At 36.1% G+C, this 27,855-nt stretch overlaps 2 protein-coding genes across 2 annotated transcripts; one reads left to right on the top strand and one right to left on the bottom strand.

The window, feature by feature from the left end:
- Positions 1-142: 142 nt before the first annotated feature.
- Positions 143-22,717, bottom strand: LOC136812638 (uncharacterized). Its single transcript, XM_067069166.1, has 3 exons — positions 22,533-22,717; positions 2,676-3,508; positions 143-717 (listed from the first exon to the last, which is right to left on the bottom strand). Exons 1-3 carry the CDS (start codon positions 22,657-22,659, stop codon positions 298-300), a joined length of 1,380 nt encoding a protein of 459 aa, XP_066925267.1. The 5' UTR covers positions 22,660-22,717; the 3' UTR covers positions 143-297.
- Positions 22,718-24,693: 1,976 nt separating this feature from the next.
- On the top strand, positions 24,694-27,120 carry LOC136812640 (uncharacterized). The gene is made up of 2 exons (XM_067069168.1): positions 24,694-24,808; positions 25,099-27,120. The coding sequence occupies exons 1-2, from the start codon at positions 24,694-24,696 to the stop codon at positions 27,090-27,092; spliced, it is 2,109 nt and encodes a 702-aa protein (XP_066925269.1). The 3' UTR covers positions 27,093-27,120.
- The last annotated feature ends 735 nt before the right edge of the window (positions 27,121-27,855 follow it).

The raw sequence follows: 27,855 nt of genomic DNA, 5'->3' as shown, positions 1-27,855 counted from the left end.
TCCATAGCTCAGAAATCGTTTTGTTAATTTAAGCAAAACCAATGGCGATTGTAAGTGTAAAGTGTTTTAAAAGTTACAGTAAGTTTCACATCTTTGAAAAGTGTTTAACAGTAAATCATGTCAAGATTGATAGTTCATTTTCAGTGATACGATATATATTTACGAAAGAATATCGCATTGGGCGGTAGCATCGTACTTTGTGTTTATAAATCAATACCAATATCCATCATGTAAATAAGCAATAGACCAGCAAATATCAAGTAGATAATCCAAACAAAGAATAAGAGAAAGAAATTATTAATCTGCTTCATCATCACTCTGATGAAATCCATCTTCTACTAAGAGAAGGTCCTTTTGAGGGTGTTCATCGATCATCTTTTTATAAAACTTTTTGGTAGGGATAGGGTCCTTTGATACAAAAACCATTTTGTACGCCTCTTCTGTCATTTTACTGGACGTAAAATCGATGACTTTTGATGGTAATTGCTTGTAAAAGACATGTGCTTTTCCGATCTTTTTTACAAATCCAAATTTGAGGCTTTGTAAATTCTCCATTGCCTGTTGGGTTTGATCAGGGGTGGGTCTGTTTGCCGAGGAATAGGAGTTGTAAATTCTTTTTCGACTGTGAAATGGTCCAGGCAAGGACAATATCTTCTCCTGAATATCTGTCATCAGTACTTCGAATCGCACACTCTCAGATGTATTCAATTTGACACACTAAATATAAAAAATAAAGAAATCTTTCCTAGAGTGTATTCGGATATAATTGGCAGTGTTGGAAACAAGAAAATGTCTGTAACTTTTGATAGTCAAAAAAAATTTTTTTTGCTTGTCTTAGAGAATTAAAAGCGCTACATTTGAATGTATTTTTGGTTGGAAAATTAGCGATTTTTAGAGGTTAAATTTGCGATTAAACAAATTGAGCTTGTTTTCTACTCATGCTATAACGTTCATTTTTACACTAGTGGTATTTCAACCTTAGGTTAAGAAGGTTGTCAAATTTCAAAGCAAACGGAAAAGTCCTTCAGTATATATGGGACCCGAAATACCCCTTGGTAGCACTTTTCTGTGAAAAATCAAATCTCCAAATTTTTAATAAAAAACGGGGGTTATGATATGTTATCCTTTTTGAACAGTACAAGGTGTCCGGAAAAAAAGTATCGAGTCGAACCACTTCCATAAGTAGAAATGTTCTTGTGTGTGTGTTTCACCAAGTCTGTACTGTTTAGTATCAAACTTTTCAGTATTTTTGAGTGATTTAAGGCCAAGAAATATGAAACATTTGATAAACAAGCTGGATACTGATTTGACCTATCTGATAAAGAAAGTTAGTCAATTGAAAGAAAATATAGACATTAATGGCACTGAAAACGAACGAACGATCGAACGAACGAAAAAGCGAATGAAAGAGCAATATCGACAAATTGAAGGAAGCCCGCTTTTCCAGGTTGACAATCGGTTGTTCCGGCAATTTTTTGAAAAGACTGAGCTATCAACAGTATTTTATGTGAAAAATGAGAACCAGAAAATAGCGATTTGCGGCAAATTTTCTTTTTTTCGGACGGAATCAAATTACTAGGTCATTTGAGCATTGCTAACACACACCTTTTTGAGCAAAATATCATGAAAAACTAATGATGAAGTCTTTAGAAATTGCCCAAAACCGTTTTTCCAGCATATTTTCTACCATAAAAATCACAGCTTACATATTGTATGTTGTGATGACAAATCGCAATTTCATTCATCGTACATCAACGCAAAAAATAAGATCTTAGACCAAGTCAAAGTTGATACTCTCGGGTATACCTAATAGCCGTCCCCCTTGCTAATTAATTTTTCGAAAATTTTCCACCCAGGACATTGTTATTCCAACCCCCCCCCCCCGCTCATTAATTTTTGGAAAAATGTTTTTGAAAGTTCCCTTTTTTGTCCTAATTCTGATGTATTAGCCTCCTTTTCAAAAATTTCCCACCCAGGACATTTTTATTCCAACCCCCCCCCCGCTTATTACGTTGTGAGATTTTTTCCAACCCCCCCCCCCCCCCGCTTATTCCAAACCCCGCGGCTATTAAGTACCCGAGAGTAATGCAATTACCGTCATTTCAAACACAACTCCAAAAATATCACTACTATAATTGACAGTTTAGTGATCACTAAAGTCAATTCGCTTTAAGTGTGCACTCTTTTTTGCTACTATGTAGAAGTCATGTCTGCCTAATCAGAGAAATTCCCTTGAGAGTGGTTTCCACATGGTAAGAAAAATGAGTGCACAGTTAAAGCGAATAAACTTTAATATACACTTGGGAATCATGTCATATGTTTTGGAAAAATCCGTAGGCTTTGTCACATTTTAGGTATTTCCATTTTGCGTTAGCGGGCACAAAAAATTCCATGAAAAAATATTAAGTACAGCTCGAGAAATTCAAGAAAAGGTTGGCTGTTCCAGCCATTGGTATCAACCCTTAGACGGCGGAAGCCGTAGATCTACGCTCCAAAACGGGCTGTTTACCGACGCTATATCAGTTGGTCATAGCTCAGAACCATTACATTTTCAGCCAAAATCAAAATAGGCCTACAAGGGGGAGCTTTAGCCAAAATTCTAATTTTGTCTCCCCTGTCTTGACCCACTACGCTACTGGATCCCGCCATTCATAACACTTAAATAAAATACTTACTGCAGTTGCTGCTAGCTCACTATAAGCTTGAAGGGTTGAATGGAGTGATATAGCATTGTTGAGTATATCAGGTTTAATCAGTAGTGGTGTTGGTGTATGCTGAATTTCCGGATTAAGGGCACATCGAAGGCGATGATAAAGAATATGAAGGGTCAGAGTCAACTTCATTATTTGTTTGGTTGTTTTAGATGCAGTCATCTTGGGTGCCACATTTTCCGAATTACAGAGCCGGGCCCTGTTGAAAGCGTAAAATATGGTTTTCGCCTCAGGATCTAGCTGGTAGACCCTGGGCGGTTGATCTGTGTGGTGTTCGTCATATATGTAATTGTAAACTTCCGTGAGGTCTTTCAATGGGCCAGTGTCTAGTTCATTTGCTATTTTTTCGATGTCTTCCAAGCTTTTTTCCTCCTGCTGAACGTGGAAGAGCATGATACGATCAGCAAGACCGTTGTTGGTGTCGATGATTTTTGGCCACAACTGTTCTAAAAACTTTTTCGGTGTTAACAGGCAACACATGCTTGCACGGGCACTTGCCACACCCCTTCTCTTTGCCGAAGTTCCATTTAGTTTGTACCAATAATCGCCATCATACAACTTGCATAGACGATCCATGGAAATACTCTCCTTCTTCCCGATGAAAACTTCGTTTAAAAACGTATACGCTTCATCAACACATATGATGGGAACAAAGTCTTGGCTTGAATTCGATATCAAAGAAAAGACTCCACTTGATGATGGCTCGTCGAATACAAATTGCTTTTTCTTGGTCCTCTCCAAATTGTGGACTACAGGATTTATGCAGCCGATTTTACAAGCCGGAGTCTTTCCAGTTCCTGAATGATAAAGAAAGGAATGACAGAATATAACAATCTTTTATACACAAGTTGAGAATTATTATGTGTAGTTTCTACGCCCACATTTTAGGGATCTTGGGTTTCATCGGTTTCGATGAAACCCAAGCAATCGGGTGTTTAAAGTTTGAATTTCCATTTTCAGAAATATCTCTTATACAAAAAGAATGATTTTTCCAACTTAAAATAATGGTGTAATGCAATAAACTTTGTTTCAAAAAGAGTGGCAGTCCATACATTTTGGTTAATTATTTCCCTTAAAGGAAAAAAGATATAATTTAAAGTAATACCCCATTGAAACCGAGTAAAAAAATTTAAAGCTTTAAAAATTTTTCAAAGAATTCGAAAATGAAAATGAAAATTCGGACATTCTTCATTCATTCAACATTCTTCACATTCGAGAGTTAATATTTAAGTATCTTTAAGCTATTAATATTGTGAAGCTAGTAAACTAATCATTGATGAATAATGCAAGCAGAGACTGGGACTGAGCCAACACGATATTAATGAACTGAAAGATGAATATATATCAATAGTGGGGCTCAGGCCCTCGAGCCCAGACCCCTTAATAAGGCGAGCAAACATGAGCGAGAAGAGGAAATAGAGAAACAGAATTGATGTTGATTGAAATCTATTAGCGTACCTTTACTACGTGTCCATAGACTTATCCCCAATAAGGGATACCCTGATCGAAGGAACAGATAAGTGATCTGAGAGGTCCCCTCAATAACGAAAGGGTGACCCCAATCGCCTAACTTCCCTTCGTCACAATATTAGAGGTTTTCTTCAAGGCCGTAGACAACAGTCGGGGGTATCCTGCAATTGCGGTATGAGCTCTTTCTGCGATTTTATACCGCATTTACGGTATAGAAAATGCAACGACTTCTTCATATAAGGAATTCGAAAGTAGCATAAGCTTTCATAGGAGCCCTAAATGCACTTATTCGATCATATGGCTTCAGAAAAACATCATAACATTTTAATGCAAAGTATTTTTTTCCGTAGATAGAATTTTTCAAAAATAAATTTTCTTTTAATCTGTATTTTTTGTCATGCGACTTTTCGATATGACTTCCAAATATGACTTACAACATATTTCGCATATACCGCAAATGCAGGATATCCTCGACTGGTAGAGGGTTATACAAACAAAATATTGAAAAATGTCCGTTTTCTTTCTTTGAGGCTAAAAACTACTATAATTTAAATAAATATATTTATTGACATTGAAATAACTTTTATTTCTACATAAATTACGCTTCAATTTCTTCCAGGCATTTAAATAATAAATAATGGATTAACAAGTGATACTTTTATGGACCTACCTGGTTTATTCATTTAACACATATATAATTGATATATACGTGAACGTGAGCATTAAACAATCTTTCAGAACACAAATAGTGACGAGCCAGGACGATCTATTAAGATTAGTCGTTTGTTTCTTATAAAAAAACGTTTAGAAACCAAAACTTCATGCTCTTGAAATATTCTTTCATATTCAAGAGTTTGTGAGCAAAGAAAACATCTATCTCATCAAAAAATTGAGCAATTTGGCTAAGAACATTGATGTATGCTTATTAATAGCCATTCTTATAGATAAACATGCGTTTTTCGAGCCAACAAAATGTTTTTGAAAAAATCTGCTTGAGCCATCTTTTACCTACTTTCATGCAAAAAATCAGAAAAAGGTAATGAACCAATTTTTCAAAAAGTCCAAAAAACCTGTTTTTTAGCCGTTATTGGCCCAAATTTGCCCAAAAAATCGGGCTCCGTCACATTCAAGGGCTTATAGTTACACATCTTTGTGCAAAAAATCAGGAAAAACTAATGAGCCAATCACTCAGGGGGGGGGGTCAACATTTATAATACCAACCCATAGCCCAAAAACCTGACTTTTGACCCTTTGAGCTAAGTTAACACCACCACCCCAAAATTGGTATCGATACCAACTTGAAAATCATAATTTTCAGAAAAAGGGGGGACCCACCCCCTTATTTTGGTATCGATACCAACTTGAAAATCACAATTTTCAGAAAAAGGGGGAACCCACCCCCTTAATTTGGTATCAATACCAACATGACTTTTTGAATTTGACAAAATATCATGGGACCCACCCCCTAATTTAGTACCAATACCAATCTGACAAATTTGAGTTTAAAGCTGTTTAAAGGGGACCCACCCCCTCCCACACAAACAGGGTACTAAGAGAAACTTCAAAAAAACTCTACAGTATGTGGCCCCCAAAACGGCGATCAAATTTGAAATTTCTCTCAAATCTAGAGGAAAAGAGATTTTACAAAATTTTTTGCTGCATGAAAACCTTTAACATCTCTACTTTATTTCCTGGAAGTTCTTTTTCAAAATTTTCAATTTCAACAATATTTTTCAATCGCTTGAAGATAGGGAGCTTTTTTCTAATGGCCCCCAAAACGGAGGTTTGAAATTTTAGCGATTTCTCGAGATATCTTTAAGATATGAATACAAAATTTTGACCATAGTTTTGAAATATGATTTAGAGGGTTTTGGGCATAAATTTATTTGATAAAATTTTTATAGTATACCCCTGATTGTCAAAATGCAGGTTTGGGGCCCCCAAAACGGAGGTGTAGTTAAAATCAAATTATTAAGCCCAGTGGTAATATGTGGAAAAACTATGAACATATTTGTGTTTTCCCTTAAATTTACGACCCGATGGATGTAAAATTTATGATTTTTATAAAATATTTCAAGATTTTCGATATTGCAAAGTCCAAACTGAAAATTTAGAAATTTTCAAAATGACAATTTTGATTTAACAACTTCTTAATCAAGTTTTTGAAAACAAATCTCTTTTGAAAATAGTTCCATTCATGTATGGAATAAGCTGTGAAAATTGTAGAAAAAAGGCTTAACTGAAACTGAAAATATTAAGCTTTAAAGATATTTTTCTCCTATATTTTGCAAAAAAATTACAGAATTTGCCGTTTTTGCTGATTCAGCGAAAAATTTAATATACAATGTTAATTTTTTGTTATAAATTATTAACTCAAAGTGATAGGAATAGAATTCCAAGATTTTTTGCTTTTTCTCATATTTAGAATTTTTGGTTTTGTCAATGCTGATTCTAGGGCTCCAAAATATTGGTTGACCTTCAAGATGCTATATCTTTTCTTTCAAAATAAACAAAAATCGTTTAATTCTGATAAATCTACAAGTTAGAATCTTCATTTTAATGAAAACCTTCGTTTAGGGGGCCGTCTCCGTTTTGGGGGCCATATACTGTATTATTGAAATACTCTTTCTTCAACACAACACAAAAAATGTCATGTGCTAAAATAGAAAATGACTGAAAACTGACAATATAATAAAAACAAACCCAATGAAGCTAGCAAAATCAATCTGAATCAATATTATGTGAATATAATTGATGTGAAAAAACTAGGAGAAGCTATTATTAGTACATAATTTTAGAACAGAATAGATTCACTCATTACCAAATGCTATCACAGAAAAAATGTTTTTGCTTCAGGCTTGATCAAAAATAAAACTTGAAAATATCGAAAAAGTCCAAAATAAACAAACTTCAAAGTCATTTATACTTATTACTCATTTACAGTCATTATACTCAAAAGCTAAAACAAATCCTATAGACCTTTTCATAAATTACGTCACGAACATCACTTGCCTCGTATTCAAACAATTACCATGGTGATTATGTCCCTTGAGACATTAAATAATTTTTTTATAAATAGAAAGTAGTTTTGATAAAATCCACTGGGAGTTAATCACCATGAAAATAATTTCAAAACGAGGCAAGTGATGTTCGTGACGTAATTTATGAAAAGGTCTATTGAAACCTGTTTAGACTGATATGTACCCCGGGGTATTTTCTAGCTATAAGGCGAGACCAATTTAATTTGTTGTTCTACGGGCCCGACCGACCTTATTTTGCTAAAATCAAAAAAATTATAATATTGAATTTATTTCACACACTAGTTATTTGTAAGAATTAAATTTGAATAATAATTTAGAAAATCAAGCAAGCATTCCATGCACTAAAATTTTATTATGATCTTCATCGAAGATAAAAAAGTTAACTTTTGATGCAGATATTTTTTGGAAAATATTTTCAGTACCTTACCAACCCTAATAAATGAAAAATTTATTCTTATTTTACCAACCGACCGACCCATATTTTTCTAACGATCTGCCCGTAGAACAACAAATTAAATTGGTCCTCGCCTAAGGGCAAAAATTAGGAAAGTTTTGCTGTCATTTTGATATGGATACCAACTTTCTGAATCATATTATTTAAAAAAAGGGGTACCCACCCCCTATTTTGGTATCAATACCAACTGAGGATAACTCTTTTTTTCTAAAAAAAGGGGGACCCACCCCCTTCAATACCAACTTGACTTTTCAGACTTTTAAAGGAAAAAAAGACACCACAACCCGGCTATGGGTCTGGTATCTGGATGTTGACACCCCCCCTGAATCACTAGGAAAGCTAATAACGAACGAACGAACGGACAAAGGTTAATTCATAGGACCTCCACCCCACCGGGGTAGGTCCAAAAAGAAGTATACTAGCAATAATCAATACTCAACCACTTAGCATAACTTAACTTAACCTTCTTAGCATATTAACAGTAATTATCCAAAACATCGTAAGATGATTTGCTCAAGTAAGCAATGGTAATGGCGACAATGGCGAAAACATAACCGTCGTATTTCGGTAACGATCTATTTTCTTTCATAACCAGGTATCATAGGTTCTTTAATTAATTATTGAAAACATTTTAATGGTCGTTCATCATGATTTTTCGACCTTATATAGCGAATGTCATCATCAGAGTGAAGAAAAATTAAAAATTACAAATTCTAACGTCAAAATATTTTTACGTCAGATTACAAATGCAATGAATTCTCCCTAAGATAAGAGAGCATTGGCTTCCAGAATGCCGTCGTCACGTACTGACCATCGTCTTGATTAAGACCATGTTCATTACGTGGCGAAGTTGCCCGGAACTGAATCTCCAATGCTTCTCTTACCTTTCGGTCGAATTTCCTATCCTCGATTTTTAAAGTTGAAACCCAGTCGAATTCTTCCTTGCAAGTTTTTGCGTGGAAAGAAACTCCAGAAATATCCCATTTTTCGTCTCTAATAGTTTTCTCATGTTGTTGAATTCGAGTAGACACTTTTAACTTTGTTTCACCGACATATCGTTTTTCGCATTTGCAGCTCACCATGTTCACTGTTCTTTGGTAAACGACTTTTGTTGCTAGATGTTAATAGAGTTTTCAAATCGGATGAGCTTTTGAACACAGCTTTGTATCCGTGTTTCCTGTAACTTTCTGAATTTGGGACTCAGTCCTAGAACCCACGGAAGCGTGATGATCTTGTTCGGTTCGTTATCCTCTTCAACAGTAGGTCGATTTTCTTCGACTCTTTTCTTCAAACAATCGAACAATCTCATCCAACTGGTCTTTGTCGTATCCGTTATCGGTGAAGCATGATACCAAGAACTCGATCTCGTCTTTTCGGTGCTGTCCCTTGCAGACAGTGTATGCTATTTGCAAGAAACCTGTGGTTCCTTAGGTTCTTTTCTGCTTTCTCTGTCACGAGTAACAAGTAAGCTGTTATATTTTTGGTCAGGATTTTGATGTAAGAAGCATCAAGGCTTCAACTGATATAAATTCATTCCAATAATATTGGCCGATGGCGATTGCTTTCAAAACATGAATCTTCGAGTTTTCTTGATTTTACATGGAAAACATTTGAAAGAATAAATGTACAAATAAAGAATTGATGAATTTTTGATTGATGGTATTCGATCCGACGGAACCCCATTGGTGTCATTGACAAGGATCTGAAAAAGAAAATAAAAACACAGTGGATTACTTTTGACGTCAGTTTTATCAAACTTTAAAAGACTGACAAACGTGCTAACTGTACTGGCTCGAATCATCGATTTATTCGTGGGCACAATTGTAAAATTGATAGACTAACTTTAACTAATAAAATCTGAGGTTTCTATAAATCTCATAGGCTAATATAGCCTTTCCTTATTTTAAGTTACTATAAAACTCCTCCGTAAACTCTCAAAATGAAATTACTTATTCATCAAAGATTAAGGGCTCTGACCATAGTCAAAAAATCGGTTATGTACTTTGAGTTCCTTGACACTTTTAACTGTCTTTAAAAGTTGTTTGTAAATTCATTCTATCAAGAGTAATTTTTTGGGTCACTTGATTTTTTTAGTCATAGCACGTTTGTTATACATTTTTTTTAAAGTAAAACTAGCCTTAAGTGACGCTATGAGTGCCCCCCCCCCCCGGTTTACACTTTTATCTGAAAAAAACATTAAGACCCGAAAGCCTCGCTAAATTCGCGCGCGGACGACACTACTGGGAAATACTTTTATCATTCAGGTAAGGCTGATCCGCCGTTGTTGTCTTTTTCTGAATAATTTTTTGCAGAACATTCGCCTTTCACGAAGCTAAGAGGCCCCCTCGTGCCGAGGGGGGGGGGGACTAAAAAGGAGTCAGAATTTCAGAGGTGTCAATTTTTTCGCCCACTTGCACTGGTGTATTTTACAGACCAGAACAAAAAATGTCGTAAAGTTGTCAAAATTGTGAATAAATATTTCAATAACTATTGATACCATTAACTTAAATTTAAATTTGTTTTAAATTTTACACAAAGATGCGTCTTCATAAGATGCACTTGTATGCTGAATATCAGATCTGTAACTTGGATGGGTGATATTTTACAGACCAAAAGCAATTTTTACGTTTTGGTCTGTAAAATATTCAATTTTCAGCCAGATTTTTCAAAAACTGAGGACATACTGATGATGATTGCATCTCAGCTCCTGGTTGAATGATTAATCTGAAATTGATCATTTTCCCCCATATACCCGTATAAATTTCTCAAATTTCAACCTGACACAAACGTAAAATTTAGCTGCAAAAGGAATACTAGACAAAATAAAACGAAAATTGGTTAATTTTTCAATCATGATCTAATCACATGATATCATGTGGACTGACCTTGGTTGCTGAGATAAAATTGAACTGATTTCACACTCCCATTCAAATCGGTTTTCTTTAATTTACTATCATTGGAAGCAAAAAAATCCGAAATGTAAATTTATAAGAACAGAAGTGAGAATGTTATCCTGATTGAAATAAACATTTTATGCAAAAAGTTCTTGTTCAAACGCGATACAAAAATAATTTTCTCGTAGTAAGGTTACAATAGTTCTATGATTTCATATCGATGTATTTTTGGGCAAACATATTGCTAATTTTGAGAGTTTCAGCACATTTTCCTTGAAAATTTCTTCATTAGAAATCTTTACGTCTAAAAGGGAGGGGGCTTTCAAATTCTGATAGATGATTAATTTAAAGGTTACCTAATCGTAATAGATTTTGTGCTTGTTCCGGCAAGCTTTTTCTCATTTTGATCAACAAAGCTATTATCTCACAATAGAGCTGTTAAAAATCCAACACCTTTTTATTCAGTTTTTTATGAACTTAAATATTCCCATGAGTGCACACAAAATTAATCACTTTTTCCCATTGCAACCAAGGAGCCGTTTGCTTCCGATGATTAGGTACAATGAAATAAAAGTCATTTATTCTCCATCTATTTCTTATTACCTCCATGATATAATGAAAATTACTCCTGCAAAACTTCAATTGAATTTGAAAATTTTTGTGTATTTTAAAGACCAAAATATTAAAATTTCTTGAAAAAATAACGGTTTTTTAAAAAAAATCAAGATTATTTATTTTTTCACAGACCCATTTCACAAGCCCCCAAGCAGATATTATCCACAGAAAATGAGAAAAGTGCTTAAGAGCAGATGCACCTGAGAATCAGAAAAAGTGGGATCATGGGGATCTGCAAATCTTCCTGATATTTTGACACAAGGTCATATATCTTGGGTGGATCACCCATAAAAAAATTCAGCTCTCTAGCACCAGCGGTTGGTAAGTTATGCCCAATTTACAAAAATGTAATTTACAGACCAGAATCTAATAACTAGGCCAATTTTATCCGATTAAGCTGAAATTTTGCAAACTGGTAGATTTTGGTACCATCTTTCAGTTTTTAATGATAATTATTTTTTCGTGTCAACAGGAATTCCAGGCCAGTCTCTCACCCGAATCTACACAATTTGTAGTTTTTGATAAATTGAAGAATCTACAAAATATGTAGATTCTGTACTATCAGAAACTACATAAATTGTAGACTCAAAAAATTACAGAATGTGTACTTCCTAGAAGATTCAATCAATGACGTAATGTTTCTGAAAAATCATTTTAATTGTGTGCGTGCTCGAAAAAACTAAGCTCCAACCCTGACCCTAACCAGCCCTAACTGACCCAAACTTTTCTTAGATGATATAGGATCCCCAATCTCCACTATTTAGGATGAGGGGTAAAAACCAAAATTTCAAAATACTAAGTGTATCTCAAAATAATTTGCAGCCGAGACAAAAAAAGCTGTAACTTTTGATAGCCAAATCCAAAGGTGGTTCAACCTTAGATAAAGACCTGTGCCATCTTTCAAGCTTCGGAAGTTTCAAAAAGTGAAACCTTAAATTTACCCATCATACTCCACATCCCGACCCAAAAGTGACTTAACCATCCCTTTGTCTTCATCCAATTTTCTTTATTGCGCTATAAAACGACTAATGCCGGAATCCCAGCCTCAATTACTGTATGTAAAACAGGAATACAGGACAAAAAAATCAAAAATACAGGAAAATACAGGACAAATCGTATCAAAAAACAGGATTTTCCAATTCTTTCAATCAAAATACAGGATTTTCTCAGCACTTTCATGTATAAATTAGCACTAAAAAATCGGCAAACAAAATAATACGGCAATATACTATAGTGTAATCTGCTGTAATAGTAAAACTATTGAAAGATATTAACAAGAACTTGGTTAGAGTTCATGATTTCATTGAGGAAGATCTTTTTTATAAGAATAATTTTTTTAAGATCAAGGAGGCTCCAAAAAAACAAAAACAAGCAACTAAAGAGTTACGCCTTAAATGACTGAATCTTAAGCAGTGAGAACGGGGTAAAAAGCCAAAAATATTAAGAAGTATCAAAGTACCATCATGTAAATGAGGCGAAAATAGAACAAACAAATAAAAATAAAAATGTGACAGTTCTAGAGTATATTCACGCTAGTCTTGCTTTCTCAGTTACGTAAGTCCAGCTTTCTATTTTTGAAAATAGTGATTCACCGCTCTTTTTTAAATCGCAATAATTTTTTTCAGTAACTGATTTATATATAGTTTTTTTCTTCGACTTGACCATAAAAGATTGAAATTTAATAAAATTGAAACATTTAATAATTTGTGCGAATATTACAGGGTGAAAATTGACCAAATTTGTGAAAATTACTTGATTTTTCGATATATTGCTCCCTCCGTGCATCTAATTTTTTTCCAATTGACTATCTTCATGCTCCAGACAATCAAGATCGATAGTCGAAACTACACAATCTTCTATGACACTTTATTAGTCGTTTTGAAGCAGTCAGACATCTGGGATCATGCCATCAAGCATTCATCCAATCAAATCGAAATGAATGGTGTTGGTGGTTCAAAAAATCTCACACGACGTGGCATCTACAAGATATCCATTCGACTCAGCCATGGATCAAATGCTGTGATGATTGGACCTTGCATGGATCGCATCACTGAGACCTTCCCTCAATTTCCACTCCAAGGAAAAGTTTAAGATGACATCAAAGATTGCTACATCAAGGAAGGTAACAATGTTCAATTTCTTCCCAACATTCCTATATCAATTGGAGGTGACGTAGATTTCATGGTTGGAATGAAGTATAATCGCTACTTCCCTGAACCTGTATTTCAACTACCATCTGGACTCACCATATACGGGCCCCACTTTGTCAACTCAGATGGCTCATTTGGCATCATTTGAGGACCTCATAAGGTCTTCAACAGAATCAGATCAGCTCATCTTTCAACACATTACGTCTTAAATCAACTCTATCTGTACAACAATGGTTATGACCTTGATCCTGACGTTCGGATGCTTGGATATCTTTCAAACGTTGGTGATGTTATCGACAATCAAGCTGACTATCACAAAGATCTACCCCCGTCATCAATGAAGCTGAACGTGCCGGAAGTGAGTGGTCCGTCAGATGTGTCAATTGCAGAGGCTGCAAGAAATACCACAATCTTCCAAACGAAATCATGAGCATCAAAGAAGAGATGGAACAACAAGTCATTGATGATTCCGTCAATGTGGGCGTCAGAAATAACCAATAAATCGCAATCCACTCATGAGCAACCCAAGTCGTTTGTCTCCAAATCGAATCATTGCATTGAAGGTATACAATCAACAACTTCACAAACTCAGCAAGAACGTCAGTGACAGAGAAGACATCTTAAAGCCAGAGCAGAAACTTCAAAAGTTGGGTTACGTCGACCATGTGAAGAATCTCCCAAAGGATGTTCAGGAATCATTTCAAGCTTCACAATATCAAAACTTCATTCCCTGGCGCGCAGTTTGGAAAGAAAGTTCAATCTCAACACCGTGCAGAGTTGTATTCGACGCGTCAATGCCAACAGCATCAGGCTTCTCACTCAACGATATCTTAGCCAAGGACAGGAACAATATGAACAAATTGGTTGATATCTTTGTTCGGTGTAGGTGTCACTCCGTGGTTTTTCACACCAATGTACAGCAAATGTACAATTCTGTCAAACTTCACCAAAGTCATTGGGGACTTCAACGCTATCGTATCTGTGGCATGATCAACTGGACCCTTCAAAACCACCCGAAGAAAAGTTATCAAGACCTTCATCTATGGCATCAAATCCAGTGGCAATCAGGCTGAGCGAGGGTTAAGGGAAACTGCTGGGCTCTTCAAAGGTGAGTACCCTGAAGACCATCAAATCGTTTCAAATGACGTCTTTGTAGATGATTGCTTATCTGGCGCAGAAACTACTGACAGAGTCAACACAATTGCAAACAATCGTGAGGCTGTTGTCGGTCATAGTGGATTTGGACTCAAGGGCTTCACTTTCTCCGGACGAAACCCACAAGAATCGCTTTCCAATGATGGTCAATCTGTGGCAGTTGCTGGTTTGAAGTGGTACCCACTTGCTGATGAAATTTCACTTGACGTTCAAGACCTCAACTTTGCTAAAAAGTCACGTGGCGACAAACCAACACTTCAATCAACCGTCCCGAAGGAACTCACTCGTCGACAATGTGTTGCCAAGGTTGCTCAGCTTTATAGGACTGATTACGCCAATCATCGCTACCATGAAATTGGACCTCCATGATCCCTTCACAAGAAAAATGGCCTGGGATGACGCCCTACCAGACAACATCAGAAGCATATGGATCAACCACTTTGGAATGATGGACGAAATCAAACAAATACGATTCCAACACACAGTTGTCCCAGATGATGCCCTTAATCTGGAAATCCAAACTCTCGAATTTGGTGATGCAAGCAAAAACCTCATCTGCATTGCCATTTATGTGAGATTCAAAAGAAGAAATGGCTCTTATTCGTGTCAGCTTATCTTTGGTCGTTCCAAATTGATCTCTGAAGAATACACTCAACCAAGAGCTAAACTATTTACAGCAATGATCAACACCCACTCAGGGCATCAAACAAGCGCTTAAAGAAAAGCACAAATCATCCATCAAATTTACGATTCACAAATCACTCTTTATTGGATTTGCAACAGTGAGCTCAACCTGAAAGAATGGACCAGAAACCGTGTATCAGAATTCCACAGATTCACCAACAAATCACAGTCGAAATACATAAAGTCTGAAGACATGATTGCAGACTTGGGCACCCGTCATTGCGATTCGATTGATTCAATCTGACGGACTCAAACTGGATCAAAGGCCACCCATGGATGGAAGATGACCAGTCAACCTTCCCAACTCTCGCCGTGGCACAAATTTCATTGAATGCCCAAGAAAAGCAACACTTGAAGAAGGAATCAAGGGACGAAGTCCGAAAAGAAGTAATAGATAGTTTTGTGTGCTCATCCAAACCATCCATTCCTGACAAGGTTTCACCAACTCTCACCGTGGCACAAATTTCATTGAATGCCCAAGAAAGGCAACACTTGAAGAAGGAATCAAGGGACGAAGTCCGAAAAGAAGTAATAGATAGTTTTGTGTGCTCATCCAAACCATCCATTCCTGACAAGGTTTCACCAACTCTCACCGTGGCACAAATTTCATTGAATGCCCAAGAAAGGCAACACTTGAAGAAGGAATCAAGGGACGAAGTCCGAAAAGAAGTAATAGATTGTTTTGTGTGCTCATCCAAACCATCCATGAACACTATCGATTTTCAAAGTACTTGTTGGATCCAAATCGTACAAGTTTTCATGTCGTCATCAGGATCATGGCATATGTCTTCAAGTACATCTATGCATTGCGGGATAAATCTTACACAAAAGTATCACCATCAGATCAATTACCAATTCTATCAGATGAAGACATCCACAGATCAAAACAATACCTCTTCAAGAAGGTTTCACAAGAGGTAAAACACTTCAATTCTGAATCAAAGTTCAAGAGGATTTCTGACGAAAAAAAGGTGGTATTCCCTGCTATACTTGACGTATCCTACCAACCGATCAAATCTTTACACTTGGAAAGGCAACATTAATAACAATGAAGGAACTCTCTGCTTCAACGTTTTGCGTCCCACTCGTTGACAAGAATTCTCCATTGCAATATTCAACCATCATGGAGATCCATTGGAATAACCTTACCGCCATGCATTCAGGTGTGGAAATAACATGGCGTTACGTTCTACAGCAATGTTATATCTTAGAAGGACGATCACTGGTCATGATGGCCAGATCATCCTATCCCACGATGTCGTTATCTATTGAAAAAAGTTCAATGTTATCATGGGACCGCTCTCCGAAGACAACCTCAAGATAGCTCCTGCTTTCTTCACCACACAGACAGATCTTGCCGGACCGTTCCTTTCATACTCAGAACATCATAAACGAACGACAGTCAAAATCTGGCTACTTGTATTCTGCTGTGCGACCACAACGGCTGTCAAGATCAAGGTTATGGATAGCTATAATACAACATCATTTCTTCAAGCATTCACAAGACTTACCTGTGATGTCGGATATCCCAAGCTTTTGGTAGATGAAGGAAGTCAATTGGTAAAGGGTTGTGAAACCATGCAACTCAACTTCATCGATCTTCAACAACACCTTCATTCAAAGATGGACATAGAATTTGATACCTGTCCCGTTGGGGGACATAATGTCCATGGTCGGTGTTGAAAAGAAGATACTAGAAATCCGCAAATCAATCGAAAAACGCAAAGAACAACTCTCTATTCTACATTGGGAGACACTAGCAGCAACAATCTCAAATTCAACCAATAACCTCGCTCTGGGTGGAATTGGAGCTGCCAGATCATGAGAAACCGAACCGATTGCAACTCAGGCGAAACAATGATCGATGTCCCACCGAACCATTGGCTGTCTCAAACGATTATGATAAAATCCTACAATCAAATAAAAAGATTTTTGATGCATGGTTTGAATGTTGGCTCACTGCACGTGTGCCATAGCTCATGTACCAACCGAAATGGTTAAATAATGATGTTGATCTCAAACCTGGCGACATTGTCTTGTTTACAAAACAAGAATCCAGTCTGGCTTCAGTCTATCAGCATGGCATGGTTCGACAAATTGAAGAGAGTCACAATGGGAAAGTTCGAAAAGCTATCGTGGAATATCAAAATTCAAATGAGAAAACGAAACGAGAAACATGTCGATCAGTCAGGTCATTGGTATTGATTCGAGGAATAGATGAAATGGATTTATCAACTCAGTTGCATGGGCTTGAAGAATTAAATTCCTTATTATATAATAAAACAAAAAAAAATTCAAATTTTATAGCATTTCTCATTTGTCAGGGGAGTGTTAAGGCAGTTAACCTTAATTGAATGAGTCTCAAGTCCCAAACAGCACTCTCACCGTTTTGCAGTCTATCATTTTCATGTTTCTTTACCTTTTTCAGTTTGGTCTACATTTTACACCCTTTTTCTACCATTTTGGGTATATTGCATTTGTTTACTTACATTTTCACTTTGTCAGTATTTTATCAAATAAATTAATTTTCTCAAATCAATATCTAGTTTGCCTTTTTTCACTAATTTATTTCATTTTTACATAAATTATTTTTGGTCTGTATTTTATGCATCTGTTCTGCAGAAGGCATAAATAAAGGTTAGGTCAGCCACTTGCCTCACTTCAACAGAGACATTCAAGGAGTCAAGTCACAAACAGCGAATTTTTACCTGCAGGATATCTTTGTAGGAGAGAAGATCGTTCTGAGGTATTATAATTATTTATAAAAGCAACCTCATGATTAATGACATTCCCTTTAAAAATTGTGAACTTCTTGCAATCAAAGTCACTACCTTCGAGAAACCAGTCATATCATGTGTATGTTACCGTCCACCAAAATGTTCTGAAACCATTAACTCTGAACTGATATAGATAAACAACATCAAGGAACTCTGTAAGAAAAATAAAAACAACCCAATCTGGCTGGCTGGTGCTGACTTCAACTTACCAGACATTGATTGGACAACCAACAGTATCAATGGATCCCAATACTCGAAACAGCTAAATGACAATGGACTAAAAACAGTAGAGATGAGCATAACTTTAAGGAAGCTGCTAAAAAGGCTAGAGTTGTATGTAATAAAGTACGTCATTCTTACATGAAGTCAGCTATTTACATTCATAAAACACAAAGACTGATATTACAGGTGTATCCCCTCTTCTGGACGAACAAGGCACTATACAGTCGGATGATAAGAAATTAGCAGAGATATTGAGTGCACAGTTTGGTAGTGTTTTCTCTACAGATGATGATGTTTCTCCAAAAATGGAAGGTCAACAATCTCCATAAATCACTGAAATCATTTTCACATCTGAAGGAATAAAAAAACTTCTAAGAAAAATTAATCCAAAAAAGGCAAGTGGCCCAGATGAAGTCTCAGCAAGAATACTACATACCTGCTTTGAAGTTATTGCTGATGGACGTGTTTTTCTCTTCACTGCATCATTTGAACAAGGTCGTATACCTGATGACTGGAAACATGCCAATGTCACTCCTCTCTTTAGAGGGGGAAATAAAAATCGCTCCATTGCAGAGAACTATAGACCGATCAGTTTTACCTCAATAACATGCAAACTAATGGAACATATAGTGCATTGTCATATCATGAACCATTTTGATGAAAATTAAATCCTCACCGACGGTCAGCATGGTTTCCAAAAATATCGCTCTTGTGAAACAAAACTACTGAAAACTATCGACAATCTCGCCAAAGCTCTGAACAATCGAGAACAAATTGATTCTATTTTATCACACTTTAGCAAAGCCTTTGATAAGGTCTGTCATCGTAAACTCTTGATTAAACTTAACCATTATGGCATCACTGGTAACTTCCACAATTGGAGAACAGACTTTCTTCACAGCCGCACCCAACGTGTATTAGTACAAGGAACTTTCTCTAAGCCTATAGCTGTCAAATCAGGTGTCCCTCAAGGTACAGTCCTTTGTCCCTTGTTGTATGATATGCCAGATTCTGTAAAATCTAAAATAGCATTGTTTGCAGACGACACTTATCTATACAAATCAATGAAATCAGAAGATGATTAATTGCAGTCCTACAAAACGACATTGATCAACTTGTCAAATGGGAAAAACTATGGTTGATGGAATTTCATCCTAGCAAAATGTTTCCTACTTCAAATCACAAACAAACGCAAAATTTTACAAGGAGATTACAAATACTAGACTATTTCGTCAACGAAATCTTACATTTACTGATTCTGAAACCAGACTACAATGCTATAAGACTTATGTACGTCCAATAATTGAATATGCTTCAGCAGTTTGAAACCCCGTCAGCAATATCACACTAACTTCCAAACTCCAATCAGTACAACGCAAATCACTTTGATGGATTCACAATATGAAACTAGTCCAACAGTCCTTGTGAAATCATCAAACCTGACAACTAACTGTGGAATCGTCATCACGTCTCAAAATGTTATTCGACTTAATAAAAGGAAAAAAAACATGTATACCCAGAAAAACTTCGATCAAGACAGCGCTGTGCTAACATCAGATATAAGCCTATTCTTGGGTCTATCAAATCTTATGAACATTCATTTTGCCTGATGTTGTGAAAAATTGGAATGAACTTTCCTCAAAGATAGCAAATGAACAGAATGAATTAGAATTTTTTTTAAATATTAGAGCTCTTGAGAATTAAAATTTTTAATACAATTTTTAACTTCCTAGTCAAGATATACATCACCGTCTGGTGTTGAGATTGAAACAAAAGATGTTGTGAAAGACCTTGGAATCCTGATGGACAGTAATTGCACATTTCAGAAGCAAATTACTGCAGTAATCGAAAAGGCTAAAAACTTAACATCTTGGATCCCGAGAACATTTTCTTCACGATCTTTGAATTGTATGATCGTACTATATAAATCATTGGTAATACCAATATTAGAATATTGCTCCGTTCTGTGGAGCCCAAATGCAGTTGGTCTCATTCAGAGACTTGAAGATATTCAAAAATCCTTCTTACGAAAGATAAATGGCACCCCAAACAATTATTGGGAGTGTTTAAAACAGACAAAAATTTACTCACTTCAAAGGCGAAGAGAGCGCTACAGAATAATGTATGTCTGGAAGGTGATGGAAAATATTGTACCTGCTGTAAATGGTATCAAAACCACTGAAAACCCCCGGCTGGGCTGGATGTGTACACTGTCAATTCCAAAGAACCAAACATCAAAATTTAGAGACAGCACACTTGCAGTGCAAGGTGCAAAACTTTTTAATGCTATGCCAAAGAGCATCAGAAACCTCAAAAACATTTCTATCGATAAATTCAAAAGAGCCCTGGACACACACCTTAAGTCTATCCCAGATGAACCCCAGATCCATGGATATACTGGGTGCAGGAGAGGTAATTCCAATTCAATAATTGACATGAAAAATATCTGCTGAGATTCTTTTTCTCTCGACAGATTGATCACACAGAGGCGTGGTTCACCAAGAACCTTACCTGAAGCAGGATGCTCAAACAACCACACAAGTAACAAGTAAGTAGTCATTCCTATCCTATAAATTCTCAGTGTTTTTAATATAATTTTTGAAACTATACCTCTTTCCTAGTTTCTTCCTGATAACCTTAGCCCAGCTCATAACCTCTAACTACACTCTAATTCATAATTCCTGTCATGTCTTCTTTTTCTGACTAAAACTTCATAAACTAACTATAACTTCCATGTTCGAAGTCCTTTTTCTATTATACATGAATAAATTATTTTTAAATTTATAATTATAATCATAATCTTTTAATATTTTTACTGGCACCTCATTTATTTATTTTTATGTTCAATTTGCGAGAATAGCTTTGTAAAGTTTATGCAAATTAAATTATAGAAATAGAAACAAGTCAATTCATGTCTCAAATTCAATAAGCATTTGACAATTAAGCATTTCTTCACACACTTGGTGTTAGTCTATACACAGCCTGTGTACTGCTGCCTGCTTACACTACAGCTTCTTATCTCAGGCTAGCTGGTGAGTTTTTCCTTTCTTTTACTTTTGTCCTACAGTGGCTTTTAAGTTAAAAGTTTACTTAGTTCTTGTACTTTGTCAGCCATTTTGTTTTCATTTTTCATTAGACTTAGTTTTTGTTCAAATTTTATATTTCAGTTTGAACACACACTCACTCACACACACACGTATGTTCAATCAATATATCAATGCACTGAACAGTGTTCCGAACATGGCTAAATAATTTCCCTGACTCCTGTTCCTCTGACACCACAATTTTTGAGAGTGATGACAAAGTTTCATACCGTCAACGGCTCTACCTTGGGACAGTCTGATAAAACATGGGACAGCAATTTGGCCATCATTTTGCTGAACCTCAAAAGTCATTTAATTAACATAGTCCCAAATCTCATAGAAAACAAACTTGTTGTCAAGAGACATTTAACAGTAAGTGAAAATACAGACCAGAAAGTCAACCATCCCATCATGATATGACTACTCGTCCCAAGTTAGAGCCATTGACGGTAAGAAACTAACTGGATCTAGTTTTATTACAAATCTAGAAGGCTAAATGAAACAATAATCTTTGTATTTTATATGTAGCTAGTTAGATAGATAGATGAATAGATAGATAGATAGATGGAATAACAATCAGTCATTGGGCTCTTCCAGTTGAATTTTGCTACAGGGGGTGGACAACAGCGGAATTCTGAGGAAAAATGTTTTTGAAATTCCTGGATTTCCAATACAAACAGATACAAATCAATTCTTTGGTGGTATCTGAAAATTCCTGTTGTCCACCGCCTATATCAAATTTTTTCTGGAAGAGCCCATTTCACAAGTCAAGAAGGAAAATTGAGAAAAACTATACCAAAAAATTACCTTTATCTATCATTTGCTTGGTATTCATACTTGCTTTTGCCTTCATTTCTTGTTTATACTCCCATCACTCCATATTGGGAAATCAGGTGCGTTCCAATTTAAATATACAAATTTAGAGCTACGCACAACTAAAAATAAGGGCCTTTTTAGACTTGTATAATAAATAAACTTTAGCCTCTAGCCTCTAAAAAATCAATGAGTTGAAAAGCCCGAAGATTTTAAGAGACAACTTTTTCCACATGTAAGGTCGTTTTTAGGGTTTTTAGACAGGAAAACCTGTCTGCGTATTCTATAACTGATTGAATATAAAGAGAAGAAATCATAGCATAGATCTCCAGGCTAAGATTTTTTCAGATCGAGTGCCCCCCCCCTTCCCAAACCCAGGCCAAAATCTGAACTATGATCAGAATGATCTAACTTGTAAAAAACGGTCTGGAGCTTTGAAGCTTTGTGCCGGAGAAAATCTTACCTGGGGAAGCCAGCAAAATTGTGTACAGGTTCGCTGTTTCCTCAAACGTCGAAAAAATGCGTAATTTGGCGATGCCAGTCAACGCACTTGTTATTGAGATCATCATGCCCATGGTGAGCTCTTTCATGCATCCATTTCCGGTAGAAAACTTCTCCAACCAATCAACAATACATTTGGGAGCAATCTCACACCATTCGATGCTGTGTTCTCCCAGTTTCTTTTGGAGGTCCTCGACCGTCTTGATTTCTTCGGCCATATCTTCTTTTCAAAAATTTTTATGTAATGAATGGAGAAGACAGAAGATAGTCCTCGTGTTCAGTGTTTGCGCTTGAAACTCGGGTCTATTCCTCTTTTAAATGTCAAAATGGAATGTTTCGAACGTTTTTAACGTTCGAATATCAATTTCCTTTGCCAGTGTATCACAGCTTTATTGCGAACAAGGGTTTTGAACGTGAGCGAGTAGGGACTACAGCTCTACTTGTTAAGGGACTGTGCATACGATGAAAAAATTTCGGCCTAAAACAATGAGTCGGTGTCGAGGGTGTGCGAGCGAGCCATCATAAGGGTACCGCTTTTTCATACCTCAAACGTCCCTCATAGGGGTATAAATTCAAAGGTTACTCTATCTCTCAAGGCTCTCAATCAAAGGGTCGCAATTTCCAGAAATTTCGACCAAAGTTTGGTGGAGGGGAACTCAACTAAAATTTAGAAAAATGATCCAAAATTTGGGGGAAATCGACCGGAGTTTAGGAAAACGTGTCTCTAAGTCTCCCAAAAATATCGAAATTTTATTATTATTATTATTATTATTATTACAACGAATACAAAGTTCAGGCACGCCGTGGGCCTCTAGAACTGGTCTTTGTTTATTTACAATAAATAGCGTAGTTCATGGTTTGCCCATGCTTTGTTTAAATTATTCTTGAACGATTTTATCGATGATGCTTCTGCCACGTATTTTGGAAGCGCGTTCCATGTTGAGATAGTTCTATAAAAGAAGGACTTGCTTTGTGCACCACGTACTCCATCGTCCGGGAAATTCATCTGAAGCTCGTGTATATGCTTTCTACATGGTCGCGTCCTTTTGATAAACTTTTTTGGTGTTGTTTTACTATCATAGATGTGGATATGCTTATACACCTGGACCATGTCACAGAAAAGTCTTCGAAACTCAAGGGATGGTAGCGCCAAGCGTCTTAGTCTTTCTGCATATGGTAACCGTGAGATTGGTTTTACTAGTTTTGTCGCACGTCTTTGGACACTCTCGATCAGGTTGATAGATCGACGTAATCTTGGTTGCCATACTGATTGAGCATACTCTAAATGTGGTCGTACAAAGGTGGTATATAGTGTCTGGAATACGTGAGGACTAGGGTCTTGAAATCCTCTTTTGAGCAATCCCAACATAGAATTAGCTTTGTTTACTTGCTTAGCGATATGTTCTTCAAATGAAAGATCTGAGTCTATCAAAACACCGAGATCTTTTTCTGTGAAGACATGTTCAAGTTGCTCTCCATTTAGTTGATACGGGTGTGCATGCTTTATGTTCTCGAATTTACCTATCGTTAAAACGTGGCATTTGTCGGGGTGGAATTTCAAAAGCCACTCATGGGACCATCTTTCAAGTGCTTCAATGTCATGTTGTACGATTAAGGAGTCAAGAATGGAATTGATTTCCTTTATAATCTTCGTGTCGTCTGCAAACAAGAAAATGCTTGATAGAACATGTTCTGGTAGGTCATTAATATAAATAACAAAAAGCAGAGGACCGAGCACGCTTCCTTGAGGAATGCCACTTATCACTGGATCTAAAGATGATTTTGCACCATTAACACTCACTAATTGCTTGCGGTTCGATAGAAAAGATTTGATCCAGTTCAGAATACGGCTTTTCATAAATTATTGCGCAATACATGAAAACGAGGCAAGTGTTGTTCGATTTTTTAATAATGGCGGTTTCCAAACGTAAACACACGTTAAAGCTGCAATTTTCACTCATGTCGTCTGCTGTTCAGCTGTATATTTCAACTTGAATCTTCGATTAAATCACACACAACTGTTATTTTTATAACAACAACAACTTGCTGCATCATTTAACTCAACAAACTGTTATTTTTATAACAACACAACGAACAAACTTTCTATATAACTTGCAGTAAAAATGGAGGAATTTTCTACTGAACCTGAAAATGTTTTCAATGAACATGAGAAAGTTTCTACTGAACGTGAAATAGAAATTGAAGACTTTGACGATTTCTTTTGTGACCAGGTTGTTGGTAAGTGTTCATTCTCAGAGTTCAGAGAGAGAGAGGGAGAATAAAATAAGAAAAGAGAACTTTCACTTTGTTTTATATATGTATGTATATTATACTGAATAGAATCCATCCAGATATTTTTTGCCAGAGCTATTTTTCAGCTTAAAGCACAATGGAAAATTCATATGGACTCATGAGAGTCACCTATGGACTTAACTTACCTTTTCAACCTTATTTTGCCAAATTTTACCTTGTTGGTAATATTGTGAAACAATTTGAGCTAATGTTTTTTTTTTCTTTTCACTCTACAGATCCTGATTCGATCCAATTGACCGAGAAAGACATAGATGACCCACACGTTCACATAGATATTGAAAAATTGTCTACTTATAAAATTGAACATTTGAAAAAATGGCTCATCTACCGTGGTGATCGATTACATAACATTACAACCGTTAAAACTGCACAAGTTCGAATTTTGGAGTATTTTTACAACAACTCCAGTGATATTTTAACCGATCCTACTGCAGAAAAGATCTGGATACGAAAAAAAGCCCAGGCCACAGGAGTTATTTTAGCACCATTCTGGAAAGATGGCACCCTACCATCAGTCCCTTCTGTTCTCAAAGGACAATTGAAAGATGGATCAACAGACATGGCAGGTTGGTCGAAATCGTTGAGTGGGATGCCTAACTTCACGGTAAATAACATCAAAGCATACCATGAACTGATAACAAAATTATTTAAAAGAAAGGCAACAGCCATTAAGAAACATTTCATTAGGGGTCAACAAATGATTGAAGAAAGATTCATTGACTTATCATCAACCTATGCTAAATATGACGATACCCTTTTCTGTGTGAAGACTCTGTTAGGTGCAAGCCTAAAACAGGAAAACCGCTGGGCATTTATCGCTTTATGTAAAGAAACTGGTGAAATAAAGTATTCTTTTTGCAAATGCAAGGCGGGTATCGCAGGAACATGCTCCCATTCATACGCCTTGATGAAAACAATTATGAAGTGGGTTGTTGACCGTCGGACAGTAATACCAGAGGAGAAGGCATGTACTGCAAAACCACAAGCATGGGGTGTTGTCCAAACGAGAAAGCGACAAGAAAACATTGACCGAGCACCAATCAGTGAGATAACTTTTAAGTCACCTGATGCCAAGAAGAGATCAATGTCTTCAAGTGAAGACAACAGTGAACCTGGCCCTTCCAAGGATTCCAAAGGAATATCCTCCACTTTATACGAGGCTCGTAAGCAGTGTGATAGTAATGAGCCAAATTTGAGTTTGATTTGGAACCTTAAATCAGAAGTGATTGATTTATGTGCACCGAAACTGATTAATTATTTTCCAGAATACTACAGAGATACCACATTTGGTAGAGTACCAGTAGGTTCACTCCTCAGTTATCAATGCCCTTTAATGCCACCCGACTTCAATGTCTATTGTAGTATTGAACGTATACCGTGTGACTTTGACGTTAACTTTCTTTACCCAAAGTTTCCATTTCACGAGATTCCAAACAAAATGTCAGAATGGGAACATACCTATGTACATTCTATTGAAATGAAAAAGATAGAACTTTTGGAGAAGTTGAAATCGAGTGCCAAGGATACAAGGAAAATTGAGGAGAGTACTAGAGAACAGGCAAGTGACCCGAATTGGTTCAAATATCGTCAACACCGGTTTACAGCATCCTTATGCAACAAGTTAACTGGGAGTAGTGCTCCTAAGACTGACAGAGGGCTTACTACTCTTGCGCGAAACATTGTCAAACCAAAAGAAATAAACAATTTTGTTAAAGCAAAGATGGACCATGGCAAATACTATGAACCAGTTGCTATAAAACATTATGAACAGTTCATGAAGCTTTCTGGTTTTAAGATATCTGTCGAATCGTCTGGTCTAGTCCTGGATGAGGAGAATTATGTTTTGGGTGCAACTCCAGATGGGAAAGTCATCTGTGATGCAGAATTGGGAATCCTGGAAGTGAAATGTCCGGAACAGTTCAAAGAAATAGACCCTAAAATGATTTGTAATATATCACCTAATCCATTGGTGGTGAAAGAAAGTGAAACTTTTTGTATCAACAGAAACCATTCATATTTTGATCAGGTGCAAATGCAATTAGCCCTTACCTGTCAAACTTGGTGTGACTTTGTAGTATACACAACAAAGGGGTTGATAATTGATAGAGTTAAATTTGATGTTCAGCATTGGGAAACATTGCAAAGAAGAATTTTAGATTTTTATTTCAAATTTATACTTCCTGAGATTATAGATTCAGAAGATATATAGGATTTAGGATTTTTTACTTGTTATTCACTTTTTTCATGGCTTTGATATTGATTTTTTTGGTGATGTCTTTTTAATAGATGAGTTTTCTTTTGATTTAATAGCAGAAAACCGTTTCGAAATCTTAATTGTTTAAACCGAATGAGAAACAGGACTTTTTATTCTACAGTATTCAATGATCTAACTTTTGTCATGCTTTGAGTGCCATTTATATTTTTTAAAAGAATATTTGATTGACATTATCTTGTGTTTTTGTCTATTTTTTTATTTTTATGATTATGATATTTTTGTACATTTCTTTTTTATTATTAGATTGCCTTTTTGTAAATTTAATGCTGAGCACTTACAAAAAAATTACTTTATGATAGTATAATCAATTCAATGTTGTCCAGTACTTAATTCATATCTGAAAATCAACTTGTTATGAAATAAATCACTTAACCTTTGAAAAAGTTTAGTACAAACTTATTAATTTCGAACAAAGAAATTTTTGTGAGCAACTATAGATAGTAGTTGAATTTTAGAAGTCCAAAAAAGTACAATATTTTGTTTCCATATAATACATTCTCTAATTTGTATGAAAATTATGTTCTCATCGAGTCGAGGCACGACTTGTCTTATTGTTATCTTCAATGTCCCTTCAATGATCCTTATTGTTTTTGTTATAGAGCTTAGGTCCTTAATTTGCCTAAAATCCTGATTAATGCTCCTTCAAAACTTTTTTGAAGCTAACTTGAGAGAGGAAAGGTGCTTAAATGCATAATCC

Source organism: Clytia hemisphaerica, unplaced genomic scaffold (genome assembly GCF_902728285.1).
Source record: "Clytia hemisphaerica strain Z4C2 unplaced genomic scaffold, Clytia hemisphaerica genome assembly, whole genome shotgun sequence".
NCBI classification, from domain to species: Eukaryota; Metazoa; Cnidaria; class Hydrozoa; order Leptothecata; family Clytiidae; genus Clytia; species Clytia hemisphaerica.
Note: the sequence above shows the minus strand (reverse complement) of the source record. Positions and strands in the feature narration are given on the sequence as shown.